Genomic DNA, 12,971 nt, shown 5'->3' on the forward strand with positions numbered 1-12,971 from the left:
CAAGAGTAAGGGCACCAAGCTCAAAGGCGTCTAAGGCACTTTGCTCGTATTACCTAGTCACTAAATAACCTGCTTCTGTTGTCATGATGTAAAACATTAAACCTGGCTGTGTTAATTCCTTCTAGAGAGTCCATCCATCTTATAAGGCCATTTTCCTTCTGCAGAAGGGGTGGCTTTATAAGAAATAGACCACTGTACAATGAAATATGTCTGTAGAGAGCATTGAAAGACACATACAATGGTGTCCTTTGTAGAAAAGTGTCCTTAGTTTCCATAATTTTGGTTTTTATTGATTTTTAGAGATAAATTACTGGCATTTTACTTTGATTCTGATTAATTTACACCCATTTATCACCCCCAACCCTTTACCCTTGCACCAAATTTTTTTTTGGGTACTTTATTTTCTTAAACACTGATTCCGTAGAAGATAATTGCTTTCTGCAACTGTGAGATTGGAACAGTTCTTCCCTGTAAACACTGAATAGACACAGTGTTGAGGTTGGCAAATCCTGCTGATTTCATTGTTTCTATGAGAAAAAAATGTATTAAAAAGAACAACAACAAGAAAGAACTTTTTCACCTTAATCAAAAATGTTTTTAAAGGCAGTGAATATCATTAGAAAAATGTGTATATTATTAAATATGAAAAAATCAAACTATTTTAAACCTTTGTTAACGTGTGTGCGTGTATGTGTGATTTGGATTTTTAACGTTGCTTTAACAATTTTTCAGACATATTGCTATGATATCTACAGTATGGCAGTTTATAGTGATGTCTAGCACTGGGGCATCATGCTGCAGACACATACCATCATGCCCCTCCCAGTAACATTATCCAGACACCAGGTTGACCAGTCCTAACACTACCCTCTTAATACTGAGTACCAAGTGAGGCAGCTGCTAGTATCATTTTTATAAGTCTTTGGTATGACTTGGCTGGGGTTTGAACCTGTGACCTCCTGCATCAAACGTGGACACTCTAACCACACAGACCACCAGAGTAGTCAGTTTTAATTTTTGGAAAATAATCACTAAAACATTTCTGGATTTTTTTTCACAAATAAACACCAAAAATGCAGAACATTAGGTATCCTTTATGCTGAGGCAAAAAACAGAAGTAAACTTATGAGAATGGCTTCAATAAATGTTGTATTTTAAAAGCAGGTTTCCTTAATACAGAGATGTATAATAACACAGGTTTAACTGTAACTGAATTTAAGTTTCTTACAATGCTTCTGTGACATTTTATTCACACAAATCAACTTACAGTGCATAGCATTCCCAAAGAAAACCATTCTGCACTCTCTTGATGGACTTTATCTCTGCATTAGTCATGGATGCTGTAAAATGTCTTGCCACCATGGCATATTCATCCTTAATGGCTGGTTCTTTGTCATTTGGGTCAAGTATCACTTGAAAAGCTGAATTCATCATTTCTCTTGGGGCCCAATTAACTGGCAGTACTGCTCCCTTTTCTGTCATTGCAGGAGAGATTGCCAGTTTGTGTATTCTGTGGAGAAAATGTTTTAGTTATTTTTAAAAAATCAATAATAATAATACACCTCTCCCTCGATAACTCGCGCACAACAGGGACCACAAACATAGACTGCACTATAAACGAGGCACGAGTTACCGAGGGACCTCCAAAAATTGCGGGAAAAAAATCACTTTGACATCGAGAAAATCGTAGCGGGGGACCGGCGTTAGGGAACTGGGCTGTTTATAGACTGAATCCTCATTTTACAATCAGGGGCCCCGAGTGGCCGAGTGGTCTAAAAGCGCTCGCCATTACGGATCACTGCCATCTCACCTCTGTCTGCATGAGTTCAAGTCTCAGCCTCGGCTAACATTGGTACATGAGAAAGCCTGCCAGTAGCTTCTCGTGGGTCGGTGGTTCTTCCCGGGGTTTTCCAGGGTTTTTCCTCCACCAATTATACTGGCCGCCATGTATAGCCTATCTTGTACTGAAAAATGGCGTTAAACCCTACAACAACAACAACAACAAAAATTTTTACAATCACGTCGATAATAATTTTTAATAATGCACTTTTTCTAATGAAGTTGTTCGTTATTCTATTAAAATAATATTTTTTTCTTCTTAAAATATCCAACATATGAAAGATTGTTCCAACTGGTTTGAACAACCATCACGTTTACACGAAAAATCTGTGTATTACGTCACTGCTTTTTGTTTTCTTGATGAGTCTGGTTCCCATAATGGTGTTTAATAGTATCTTGCCAAATCAGTAGTCCATAATTTGGGAACTAGACTAACTGTTGATACACCACCAAACAAGATTCCATTTTTTTCAAAAACACATGACCTTTTTTGCGTGACATATCTACGTCGAAACTCAATTTTTAATTGTTCAGTTAGTACAATGTTAATGTCGTGATTTCAGTGGAAGTAATAATGAAATTTCTTGTCATCCCTGAGGATATCTCTAAATGCCAGTTCAAGAATTCTCTGAACCTCATTTGCCCACAAAGGTCCATATCTGTGAAATCAAGCTCGATATTTTACGAAGTATTCATTTCGCTTGGCTGCCTTGTTATCTTTGATCACAGTTATGAAAGAGTCAGGTAATTTAAGGTAGTTTCTGTTACATACACAATAACTTTTATTACAGTGTTTGATTGATCAAATGAAATGAGTTCACCTGACATACGACCGAGGCCACTAGATTTTAAGTTAGTCCGATTTTTGTGCCTTTTAACTTTTCTTTTATTCCATCTCCTTTTTTTTTAACTCAAAAGACATAATTAACGTGATAATATGAAGGAGGCCATCTTTTAATTCAGTGCAACAATACAACAAATACTTCCACAATTCAGTTATCAAAACACGGTCGGCACTTAATTAGGTTCTCAGAGAAATGCTCGTGGACATAGCTGTTATGGTAGATTGACGCATTTTACGTTTAATTACAAGAGGACACATTGCATTTATGACGATTACAGTTAAAAGGAACTAAAAGATGGAACTAGAACATAAATTTCAATTGATAAAAAAAATTATTTAATTTGTATTTATTTATTAAAGTACTGCCTCCACTCGGCGTAAGTGACATTTTCATTGATTGAAATTTCCTTACATAACGTTAATAGCGGGATACTAGGAATGTCGTTTGGAAACAAAATGTAAAAAAATTGTATGAGCTATTTTTAAATTTGATATTTCATAGTGTTGATTAATATTTCCATGTCCTATCTACCGTTTTCAACGATAAAACGAGCAATACATAAAAATTTCCATTACCAATTTTGATCGCAATTTTCTTCAAGTTCAACAAATAGGGATAAATTTTTGGGGTATTTTCGGGTTTAAAAAATGGGATCCACGCCAGACACCGCGTTATAAGCGGGTTCACGAGTTATCAGGGCGCGAGTTATCGAGGGAGTGGTGTAATAATAATAATAACAACAACAACAACAATAATCATCATCATCATCATCATCACCATCATTATCATCATAATAATACTATTTCAAATACAGTGGTCCTCCTTCTCATAAAGCTGATCATTAAAATCCATACATGTGTGCTATGTTAGAGATGAGGTCATATAATGTAATTTTTGGGCTTGGAGTTTATCAGCAAGCAACACTTTAAAGGCTCATGCAAAAGCAAACAGACTTAAGTACCTTTTGCACAAGAGCGCTCTACAGCTGTTAATCTGGGCTGACCTTATGGTAGCTACCCAGCCTGCACCCCTTTGGTCACAAATCCAAAGCCTTAGCCTCTGTATAAAAGCAGTGCCCTCCTGATGCAACTTTATGGAAAAGTTTAATGTCAAGACTAGGGCTGTAACTCTCTATAATTTTGTTGTTAATTGTGACAACTTAGTTTGACCTAGGGGTTGTTAACACAAGGCCTCATAGAAAAATAATTTGGTTTGAACCCATGAAGTCCCTCAAATATATTGACCAGAAATGAAATTAAAATCCAACGGAAACATTCTAAGTCAAAGACGGGCTCTAACTCCATTAAGATTTGTTGCAAATGGTGAAGATCCAACAAAACATAGTGGTTGTAATTATGACACGAGTGTCACAAATTATTGGTAATACAAGGGGGGTAACTCATGTAGTTCAAACAACATGTTTCTTTTTATTCCAAATTTCATATATCATTAATTAGGATGTTCCCATGAGAGATTGTAGTTGGAGAGAACATAAAAACAAAGGATTACATGAAATACTGTGTGATGAAAATTGTATGTATATTTAATTCGATAAGGTATTCCTGATCCCTGTCAGACTGGTTGTCTTCCAAATGTAAAGCAATATAGAAAATTTGGCTTGACTCCTTAAGTCCTTCATAATGAGTAGAAAAAAACTGTGATGAAACTGAGGGGAAATGTTTCAAGACCATTAGATGCCACAATTCTGTTAAATATTGTTGGATAATGATTAATATTGTTGGATAATGATTAATATCCAATGTGATCTAGGTCTTCTTAATGCAATGACTCATACAAAATTAGATCTGAATTCATGAAGTTCTAAAGAGATTATTGAACAGAAATAAAACTTATGGGGAATTTCAAACAATTAATGTTGGAAAAAAGGGGAGAATTAAACTTTACCTTGATCTTCTAAGTGTAAAGCCATATACATTCAAGATGGCAATCCAGTAGACAATCACTTAGAAGTATTTTAAAAAAGTGAATATCACACTATTATACATGGTACTGTAGGAGATTTTACAAACATTTCTGAAAATATCAGTGAAATTTTGTGATTGAAATTTCACTGACTCTGCCAACATTTCTGAAAATATCAGTGAGAATTTGTGATTGAAATTTCACTGAGAGTTTGCCAAACATTCTGAAAATATAGTGATATTTTGTGATTGTAATATCACTGACAATTCACTTAAAAAATATCAATAAGATATAATACAATGTATTTTTTGTTTTCTGTAAAATTTGAATGATTTTCAGCAACATTTATATTCCTGTTTCTGATAGCTGTAATTTTATTGCCCATTTTGGGAAACATATAACTTCTTTCCACATCTTTCCTTGTTATATTTCTTTTTCAAATTGTTGTTGTTGTTGTTTTTTGTTGTATTTTGGTTAACTTCTACTGGATTTAACTGCCCTCAAATAAGACTGTTTTCTTGTTTTCCATTTTAAACCAGAATTTCGCCTGACCTGAATCTGATTTTTCTCGAATATGGACCCTTCTCTAATATTGTCTCTGAAACATTTTTTATTTTATAATGCTCTATCTGGTCACATTTCACAATGAGCTTTCTAATAAGTATATGTTCCATATATTATTTAACAGATCATCACTGTAAAGAGCTTTCTGATTGGTCAGAAGTTTGTACTTGACCAATGAATCAATACGTAACAGAAACTGATGGGAATGAGAATGCTTGTTAGACATGATGATTCAAAGTTTTTAGCAGAATAAGAGTTTGAATAACCATTTGAAAAATGTGCTGCCATGAGAATAGCTTGAACGCAAAGTGGATGGGAATGTAATTGGTCAATCTGTATGAAAAATTAATCTGAAGCAGATTTTTTATTGGATGATATTCATGTAGACATTTTAGGCAGCATTTGTTTCAGACAGAAACCTTAGACAGATTTTTATTTCAGGTTGAAATTTCAGGCAAGTTTTTTTCAGGCAGAATTTTATTTCAGGCTGAAATCTTAGACTGAGTTTTTTTTGTTTAAGCGGAATCTTAGGAAGACTAATCTGCATATTTCACCTACAGTTCCACCAGAAATCCACCTAAAATTCCACTTGAAATTCTCCTAAGCTTGTTTAAGTTTATGGTTAGGCAGAAAATGCTTAAGAAACGCATCTGAAATCTGCCTAAAGTCCACCTGGAAAATTTTGAACAGGATTTCAGGCAGATCTTTATTTCAGGCAGAAATCTTTTCATTCAAGTGAAATATTAAAACAACTAATTTGCTTATTTCGCCTAAAATTCTGCCCTGAATCAGCATGAATTCCACTTGAAATTTGCCTAAGCCCCCTTAATATGAGCAATTATGGTTTAGGTAAAAAGCGCTTACAAAACCCATCTGAAATTCGCCTTAAATCCGCCTGGAAAATTTCATACAGTTGCCTTTCATTTGCCAGGAATGTATAATCTGTCTAAACATTTTTCAGATTCTACAGACTGGACGTTAAAAAAGGAAATATTTAATCAATTATCAGTACAGTTGGTGCAACCTAATATTGATCTCTGCTTCAATATCAAATTCTCAGTTAAATAAATCTGTTTCTTGGATGCCACAACCAGGAGCTTGTCATACAAATGCCATGTCAATTTCTTGGTATGATCATGTTCCTTATTTCTTTTCATCACTTAAAAATGCTGCAGATAAGATAGAAAAGGCTTTGATAGTAGACTTCCACTGGAACAATCAAAAGATTTATGTCGTTACTACAATGTTTGACTTCTTTTCCTGTCAGGCTGCAAGGAGAAAAGAAAATTTTGCGGGTTCCTCACAATTGGGATATACATCCCATAAAGAAACATTTTAGCTGTAGGGGCTTTACAGACACAGCTACTGGTATCTCAGGAAGCCAGAAGCCAGGAACAAGAAAACTGAATGATGCAGCCTGAAGGAAGTTGTCTTTTAGCTTCTATCCAGAACAGTACTCCCTCTTGCTCGACTGATAATGAGGCATTGATGCAACTGACCTTTCTTGTGAGCTTGATAAAGTCTTACAGTGTGGTGAATACACACAAATCAGTAATATTTTAAACCTTGAACATCCTGGATTCACTGTGGTGTAGTTGTTCTAACTATATGACTTAATTTATGAGATGCTTGTTTCAGTGATATCCAGCAAGGCCTAGATATACTTGGGATGTTTCCCATGTGTCATGAATATCTTTACATAGAATTATTAACTTCTGTACTCCAAAGAAGTGCATACCAAGCTTAACTCATTAAGCCCCAATGCCACCTTTAAGCATAATGAGGTTGTACCCTACTTCAGAGATCTGTAGAGTCAAGGTCGTTTAAGATACACCAATGTGGGTGGTAGTACAGGAAAGGAGACCGATGTAGCTCTAGAATGATACCAAATAATCTGGACTTTCTTCTTGCATTACAAAATACAGAGGGAAACAGGTACCTTTTTTAGACATTTCTTTTACCCTCAAAATCTGCAGGTTGTTATAACCATTTCTGTGTCTGGATTTGAGACCTTTTTGCCTCAGATCTAAGGCAGACTGGTCTGAACTGCACATGGACAGGTGAACCTTTGCAAAAAGTAGGATAACTTCGAGGTCAGTGGTGTAGAAGGTGACCAGAACACAATATGAAATAGCCTAAAACAATTAGGCATCTTGCTAAAGAAAAATCTCTTGGCATATGTATTTGGATTATTCAGAAATAATCTCCGAAATGCATTTTCTACCCCCATTTCATGTGAAAATGACAAAAATTCCCAGGGCTGAATGAGTTGATGAAAACTGTATAATGTACTTACCTTTCAACAACTTTTTTTAGAGCTGGGTCCTTAATAAGGTCCATAGGGGTTTCAGCTTTCTTGTTTTTCAAGTAAATATCTGCCCCACTAGCGACCAAAAGGGTAATAACATTTGTGCCCATATCATTCTGAAAATACAAATGGAGATTAGATGATTTGTAAGCTTCATTATACCATATGACCTGACATAGATATGTAGGTAGGTAGGTATCTTTTCTTTGCTCAGTTCCATCTAATCTACTCCTAAACAGCCTACTCCTAAACTGTCTACACCCAACTCTTCCAGTCTCAACTTGTCTACTGTACCAATTCACCTACTCCCATCATGTCTACTATGCCAATTCACTACCAGAAACTTGTCTACTGTACCAATTTTCCTACTCCCATCATGTCTACTGTGCCAATTCACTACTAGAAACTTGTCTACTGTACCAATTCACCAAACCCATCATGTCTACTGTGCCAATTCACTACTAGAAACTTGTCTACTGTGCCAATTCTCTTACTCCCAACTTGTCGACTGTGCCAATTTTCTTACTCCCAACTTGTTACCATGTCAATTTGGCCACTACTAATTCATGTGCTGGACTACTATTCATTCCAAAATGGCTTCACTCTTCACTTGTTTGGAGGGAAAATACTATTTTTAAAAAGTAAACCATGCAAAGATTAAAGCTTTTTGTTCCACATAGTTAATTTCTATACACATGTCGAATCAACATTTTTATGAAATCATCAAAATCTGCATTCATCTCACTGTACAAATATATAGACAGCACCAAAAAATTATACTCAACTCTCAAGTTCATTTTAACATCATTTACTATAATTTTTCCATTAATCTAATGAGTTTCCCACCTTATTGCTATGTATATAATAACAGTGTACCAAGTGGTTTATTGTCTTATGTAGACAATAATGTGGATCTCAAAGCTCATAAAAAATTCTCAAGCGATGAATTAAATATTTCCTTAAAGCTTAGCAAAGTCCTTCAATACATTTTAAAGGAATTAGACAAAACTTGATGTCAAAGTAGCTACATCCCAATTCAATTAATTTTCAATATTTGCAACTTATGTTAATATTGTCAGTAATATTGATTCTGTGGTGTCTCAATTATCATACAGTCAGCAGTCACATCAGCTGAATATTGCACAATGATACTGCACAATGTATGGGACCAAGATCCCATTGATTTCTTACATCACATCTTTTGAGCAATCAAAAATAGCCATTGTTGTAAGAAAGGACACAAAAATTTAAATGACCTAAATTAAGAATATTAAAATAGTAAAACTGCTAAATATAGATGTAAAAAATTACTGTCAACTTTAACCTTTCAAGTTCATGACTATGCACCTGTCTTGTCCTCTAACATGTTTCATAATCTTTAGTGAAATGGAAATATTGGGGTCCTGTTAGATCACCAAGCAATTAATGATTACAGTTTTCCTATACTGAACTTAATGTAAGTAAGATTCATTCTTTGGTATCCATTTTACCAAATAATAATAACATAAACTGGATACTTTCCATAATATTAAGAAAACTGTAGGACAAAGATCCCAATAGTGTCTTATATTAAATTTATTCTGCCCTACCTCCCTCCATTAGTCTCTGCAGAATTACCCACATTCATCTGTAAATAAATTGCCCTAAAAAAAAAAAGACTGAAAAGAAAGAGTATTAGGTATGAATAATATTGATAGTTACCTCTTTGGGTTCATCTTTCAAAATAACATGAAGGGCTGAGTCTCCATCTGAATCCTGTTCGTTTATGTTGGCTTCTAAATAAAGGAAAATACTATTAATTTTCAGTAACCTGTCTGGATCAATTTGAAACACTGTGTTGAGATATTTTATCAAAGTGTCTAGATCAATTTGAAACATTGTGTTGAGATATTTTATCAAAGTGTCTAGATCAATTTGAAACACTGTGTTGAGATATTTTATCAAAGTGTCTAGATCAATTTGAAACACTGTGTTGAGATATTTTATCAAAGTGTCTGGATCAATTTGAAACACTGTGTCAAGATGTTTTATCAAAGTGTCTGGATCAATTTGAAACACTGTGTCAAGATATTTTATCAAAGTGTCTGGATCAATTTGAAACACTGTGTTGAGATATTTTATCAAAGTGTCTAGATCAATTTGAAACACTGAGTTGAGATATTTTATCAAAGTGTCTGGATCAATTTGAAACACTGTGTCAAGATATTTTATCAAAGTGTCTGGATCAATTTGAAACACTGTGTTGAGATATTTTATCAAAGTGTCTAGATCAATCTGAAACACTGTGTCAAGATATTTTATCAAAGTGTCTGGATCAATTTGTTCCACTGTGTCAAGATATTTTATCAAAGTGTCTGGATCAATTTGAAACACTGTGTTGAGATATTTTATCAAAGTGTCTAGATCAATTTGAAACACTGTTGAGATATTTTATCAAAGTGTCTGGATCAATTTGAAACATTGTGTCAAGATATTTTATCAAAGTATCTGGATCAATTTGAAACACTGTGTTGAGATATTTTATCAAAGTGTCTGGATCAATTTGAAACACTGTGTCAAGATATTTTATCAAAGTGTCTGGATCAATTTGATCCACTGTGTCAAGATATTTTATCAAAGTGTCTGGATCAATTTGAAACACTGTGTCAAGATATTTTATCAAAGTGTCTGGATCAATTTGAAACACTGTGTTGAGATATTTTATCAAAGTGTCTGGATCAATTTGAAACACTTTGTCAAGATATTTTATCAAAGTGTCTGGATCAATTTGAAACACTGTGTTGAGATATTTTATCAAAGTGTCTAGATCAATTTGAAACACTGTGTCAGGATATTTTATCAAAGTGTCTGGATCAATTTGATCCACTGTGTCAAGATATTTTATCAAAGTGTCTGGATCAATTTGATCCACTGTGTCAAGATATTTCTTCAAAGTGCAGCATTTGCCTTATGTGTTTGCTTCTAGTGTAAAACAAGGTGGTATTAAGATGTACAAAGGATTGCTGAAGGACATTGAGCTGGTAACAATTCAAGTCAATGTGTAAAATGTATAATACACAAGTCTCTTGAAAGAACTGACACTCTACTTGCCACAATGAATTTCCAGGAAGTTGCCCAGGATAAGTTTGTTTCTCTTGTATTTAAATGCTGAGCATTAAAACCATTTATTGCTTGCATACTACGTGCAAATGTACATGTTACCTGTTCATAAGCACAATGCAGTATTAGAATACAAGCAATGACCTTTAACTTGAACCCAAGGTCAGTTTGGTCTGGTTTTAAAACCTGTATGCAAAAGTGCTGAAATTTTTCATTCAAAACCATTTATATATTGCAAAAAGTGAGCCGGAGTTGTGCTTGAGGAAAAATAAACAAGTCAAACTTGATAGATGGATAAACAGACAGATAAACAAATAAAGACAAAACCAATGTAGAATAAATACATCTGTATTATTGAGTTGAATATGCACAAAATAAATTGACAACTACAATTTGTCCATGTTCATGCAATGAAATCCATAACACTTATCATTTTTAAACCATTTATATAATAAAACCATGCATAGGTCATATATGGGTATAAACTTTCATCACCGTTAAACTTGGTAGTGGAAAGGGTCTTCAACTTCAATTTAATAGAATTACTGGGACTACATTGGCTATTTTGATGCTGCTCTAGAACCCACTCATTCAATCCAAACTCCCAATTTGCATAAGGGCTTTCCATTATTTGAATTTTCTTCAGATATCTGGTAGAATCAACTAGAACTGACTATTTCCCACACAAGTCAGGCATCTGTTTCACTAAAACACCAAATTCACATTCTGCTGCATTATTGTTGTTTTTTGTTGTTGCAAAGTCTATAACCTTTAAATTAAATGCTCCATCATACAAATTCAATTTTATTTTCATCCATATTAGCGAAAATACCTTTGTGACAAAGCACACTGTAATTGACAGAACACTGACTATTCATAAACTGGACCATTGTTTATGTAGAAGTTGAGCTTGGGGTCTTTAAGAGACACTTTGAAATCTCATCAAAGGACTGCCACAACTGAATAGGTGTCAGTTGCACAGTATGATCAAAAGGACTCAACATGACATTGAACATTGAACAAGTATCAAGGCACACTCAATGGATTGCCCTTTGGGGAAAACAAAGCAGTTCGATAAACTGTTTTAAACTACAATGGTTGACTTTGTTATTATTTTGCATGTGCATATTTTCCAATTTCTTGAACATGTGCATAACTTCCAATTTCTCAAACATGAAACATCATTGTTGTATTTTGGAGATATTTAAGTTTAGTGCAGTAGTGTCTATAATTTGAAATCCACAAGAGATGTACTTCATTCAGTGCAAGATAAAACCTTCAATGTACAATGGGTGACACCATGATGTAAATATGCTCACTAAATGCGAGCGTTGTGCCAAAGAATATTCTAGTTCATTGTTGTCATTTTGGAATAACATTTCAACCGGTTGCTTAGAAAACTGAGGAAAGTTAAACAAATTTATCGAATTTTCAAAAAAATTATATTAACTTATAACATTTCCATGAAATAATTCATGATGATAGATAGTCCCTTAACAACCAGTCATTTTTTTGTGTTGTTACGATCAATAAAATACATCAGTCAATTAGTATAAAAAAATGTTGAAGGTGTCCCAAGACTTATAATACATGAAATAATCCCTATAATTTTGTGACCCAACATTTATAAGTCATAAAAAATTACTTTTGACAATAATTGTGTCACAAGATTCTTAATGTCCCAAGAAATACAGTAAGGTCAGAATTTAATTTTTTGTGTGGTTATATCTTGCTCATAGGATGACCCCTACTCTGCATTAATAAATTGTTTTAATAAAAATAAATGAGTATATAGAGTAATAACCATGAATAGCCAATGAAGGAATAGCCAATGAAGGTATAACCAATGACAGAATAGCCAATGAAGGAATAGCCAATGAAGGAATAACCAATGATGGAATAGTCAATGAAGGAATAGTCAATGAAGGAATAGCCAATGAAGGAATAACCAATGATGGAATAGCCAATGAAGGAATAGTCAATGAAGGAATAGCCAATGATGGAATAGCCAATGAAGGAATAGCCAATGATGGAATATAAATAGCCAATGAAGAAATACAAATGGCCAATGAAGTAATAGCCAATGAAGGAATAACCAATGATGGAATAGCTAATGAAGGAATCGCCAATGAAGGAATAGCCAATGAAGGAATAACCAAGGAAGGAATAGCCAATGAAGGAATAGCCAATGAAGGAATAACCAATGATGGAATAGCCAATGAAGGAATAGTCAATGAAAGAATAGCCAATGATGGAATAGCCAATGACAGAATAACCAAAAAGTGCAAAATGTCATCATACATTTTCAGTTTTAAAAAAATATGGCAAGCTATTCACCTAAACAAAAAATCCTTTGATCACTGCTGATAAATTTAATGATAGAAAGTTTCAAA

At 34.1% G+C, this 12,971-nt stretch overlaps 1 protein-coding gene across 2 annotated transcripts in view; it reads right to left on the reverse strand.

The window, feature by feature from the left end:
• Positions 1 to 12,971, reverse strand: part of LOC149802249 (E3 ubiquitin-protein ligase MIB2-like) — a 112,312-nt gene that overhangs the window by 17,543 nt on the left and 81,798 nt on the right. For both annotated transcript variants that reach the window (XM_089956675.1, XM_089956676.1), the window contains exons 17-19: positions 9,181 to 9,254; positions 7,468 to 7,595; positions 1,268 to 1,510 (exon numbers count right to left, since the gene is read on the reverse strand). In XM_089956675.1, coding sequence (XP_089812801.1) covers positions 1,268 to 1,510; positions 7,468 to 7,595; positions 9,181 to 9,254 — 445 coding nt within the window. The remainder of the gene's footprint in view (positions 1 to 1,267; positions 1,511 to 7,467; positions 7,596 to 9,180; positions 9,255 to 12,971) is intronic.

Source organism: Sinohyriopsis cumingii, chromosome 4 (genome assembly GCF_028554795.1).
Source record: "Sinohyriopsis cumingii isolate HCF-2022 chromosome 4, ASM2855479v2, whole genome shotgun sequence".
In the NCBI taxonomy this organism is placed as follows: Eukaryota; Metazoa; Mollusca; class Bivalvia; order Unionida; family Unionidae; genus Sinohyriopsis; species Sinohyriopsis cumingii.